The sequence below is a fragment of the Myxocyprinus asiaticus genome, chromosome 38, assembly GCF_019703515.2.
Source record: "Myxocyprinus asiaticus isolate MX2 ecotype Aquarium Trade chromosome 38, UBuf_Myxa_2, whole genome shotgun sequence".
In the NCBI taxonomy this organism is placed as follows: domain Eukaryota; kingdom Metazoa; phylum Chordata; class Actinopteri; order Cypriniformes; family Catostomidae; genus Myxocyprinus; species Myxocyprinus asiaticus.
Genome location: NC_059381.1, coordinates 29652274 through 29654678, shown reverse-complemented (window position 1 = coordinate 29654678; position 2405 = coordinate 29652274). Strand labels below are relative to the sequence as shown.

Sequence of the window (2405 nt, the reverse complement as noted above, 5' to 3'; positions counted from 1 at the left end):
CTGATAAAAGAGAAAGAGTGTGAACAGTCAATATTGAGATGCTGCTGCATCATAAAATAAACATCAAGCATCAGGGGTTCCAGAGAGGTTAATTTGCAGTTTCCACTAGCAAATGGGATGAGTCTAATTGGGATAGCAGGCAATGTTAAGGAAAGAAAATTAGTACCATAAACTAATAAGCAAATGGCCACTAGCTTACATTGTCACATTTAAAGTTTTCGTTTACAACAAAAGGAGAGCAAAGTGTGATTCAACCCTTAAATTAATTATAACTTGTCCAAAAACAAACACCCATATTAGTAATTTCATATTTCAGTTTCTGAATATAACAGTGCAATAACATTCTTTGGTTAGCATCTGAAAAGCAATACAATATCTAATGAATGTGCCATCTTTTAGAAAATGGAGCCCATATAGTCACTTTGTAAAAGTCTGCTTCCCTAATTGAAAGTACAGATTCATGCTCCCAACCCACCAATCAATAAACCGCAATAGGCTGTTTACTTCATTTGGACAGGACAAATACATGCTGCAATCAGAAAAAATGCACAGCGTCTTTTCACCTGCATTCCTAAATGTGCCAGCTAGACAAGTTCTAGCCAGTGGAGGTAATATAATGTGTCTCAATGATTGTGCTGCATGTTTGCGCTGTCACAACACATCCCCAGGAATGCATCTCAATTTTCGACGACAACTGTTTGCTGTATTACAGCCAAGTGTTTCATTGATTCTGCCCTAAAATATGAATCTATAGGGGCTCTTGTAGTGCAAGAGAGACTTGCAGGTAACAAATTGATTATTAAAGAAACTACAAATCTCTGAGCCTTAGCAAGAAATTTGAGCCTGAAGCTCTTTTTCAAATACGCCCCATTTTCAACCTCTTTTTTTATTTGGTCAAAGATACACACCTTGTGTCTGTCCGGCAGAGGTGCGTGACTCGTGACTTCTTTGACCCCAGTGGCTCGATTAGGAAAAAGCAGCAAAAAACTTGAGCCCTCACACCTCGGATAGCCACAGAAGCATGTTCGACAGAAGTGGAGGACACGAACAGAGACCCTGTCGTAGAATCTGATTGCCAAGTCCTACAGCAGGAGAATGTAATAGTTCAGAAACGCAGTAATATAAAGAAGTATCTTTGGTAACACCAAGAATTAGAACAGCAATGCAAGCTCATATATATGTGGGGTGGCTCAATTACAGCCATGGCAAGGGTAAATGGGATTACACATGCAATGGTGTGCATGTTATGAGATGGCGTTGTCAAGGGATTTACTCTTTACCGTGCTTATTTGTCACTGAATATGCCATCAAATCCAGGATGGAACTCATGCTAAGTCTTAGTTTTCTTTTGAAAGGTACATCTATTATCATTCAAGAAGACGTCATCAATTAAGTTGTCCCAGATGTTAATGCGAGGAATTATGCAAAGGCAAATCACCTTTGAAAATGAAGCATAAATGATTGGGCTCTGAGTTCATTCTGTGAGCATCATCTCATTTCATGGTCTCAAAGTACTTTGGTGCTGTGCCATGATACCCAGAGGACTACAGGTTTCTAAGTCTTACGTGACAAGCCTCAAGTTTCTGAACACGATGCAATTTTGGATTTTCCAGTTATTGCCCGTTTTGCAACTTCCCTCAGAGTTATTGAATCTTTATCAGTTGGGATGATTACATATTTTTGGCAGTTTATGGTGACCACCTCTTCAAGCTTCAAAAGGCTCTTTGCACAATAGCAGTAGTTACGCAGCATGCGTGAGATGGAGCGTTTAAGCGAAAAGTCATTTTGTTTAGCTTCAACAGGACCACCAGTGATATTAACAACAAAAACACAACATAGCTGCACACAAACATTTCTGAAGAGTTTGTAGTGGAAGAATAGATGCATTTCAATGTCCAGCCTTATTTGTTTGAACCGGAGTCCTCAATCAAACAGTGTGATGGGGGAGGTCGAAGGTAGCTACCAGTACTGTCACTCCCTATACGCATATTACGCAGTCTACGTAGGGCACCGACTCCCTTAGAGGGCACCATCTTACCCTAAGGGGACACCAGAAACACCACTGGCTGCCAATACCCGCACGTTATATGTTATTCAAGGACCCAAATGCAGTCGCGGAACACAGATGATCGCCTCGCACCACGCATCGCATTTTGGACCGGTGCAAGTTCATAACGGATGGGGTTACCTGGCGCGATGCCATATATAGAAACCAAGCAATCAACAGAATGTCCCATTGCTCGTCGCAGCTGCTTAGGACAAAAAACTCTGATTAACATAGGAAAGATCAGTAGTCTGAGTAGGACACGGTGTGACTGTAGCTACCTTCAGCCCCATCTCTCTGTTTGATTGAGGACTCTGGTTCAAACAAATAAGTCTGGGCATAGAAATGCATCTATTTTATG

The 2405-nt window shown here is 41.1% G+C and overlaps 1 protein-coding gene across 3 annotated transcripts in view; it reads right to left on the bottom strand.

Moving 5' to 3' along the window:
• The window catches only part of LOC127429005 (rho GTPase-activating protein 7-like), a 104521-nt gene that overhangs the window by 1083 nt on the left and 101033 nt on the right, over positions 1-2405 (bottom strand). For all 3 annotated transcript variants that reach the window (XM_051677722.1, XM_051677723.1, XM_051677724.1), the window contains one exon: positions 909-1082. In XM_051677722.1, the coding sequence (XP_051533682.1) occupies positions 909-1082 (174 nt within the window). The remainder of the gene's footprint in view (positions 1-908; positions 1083-2405) is intronic.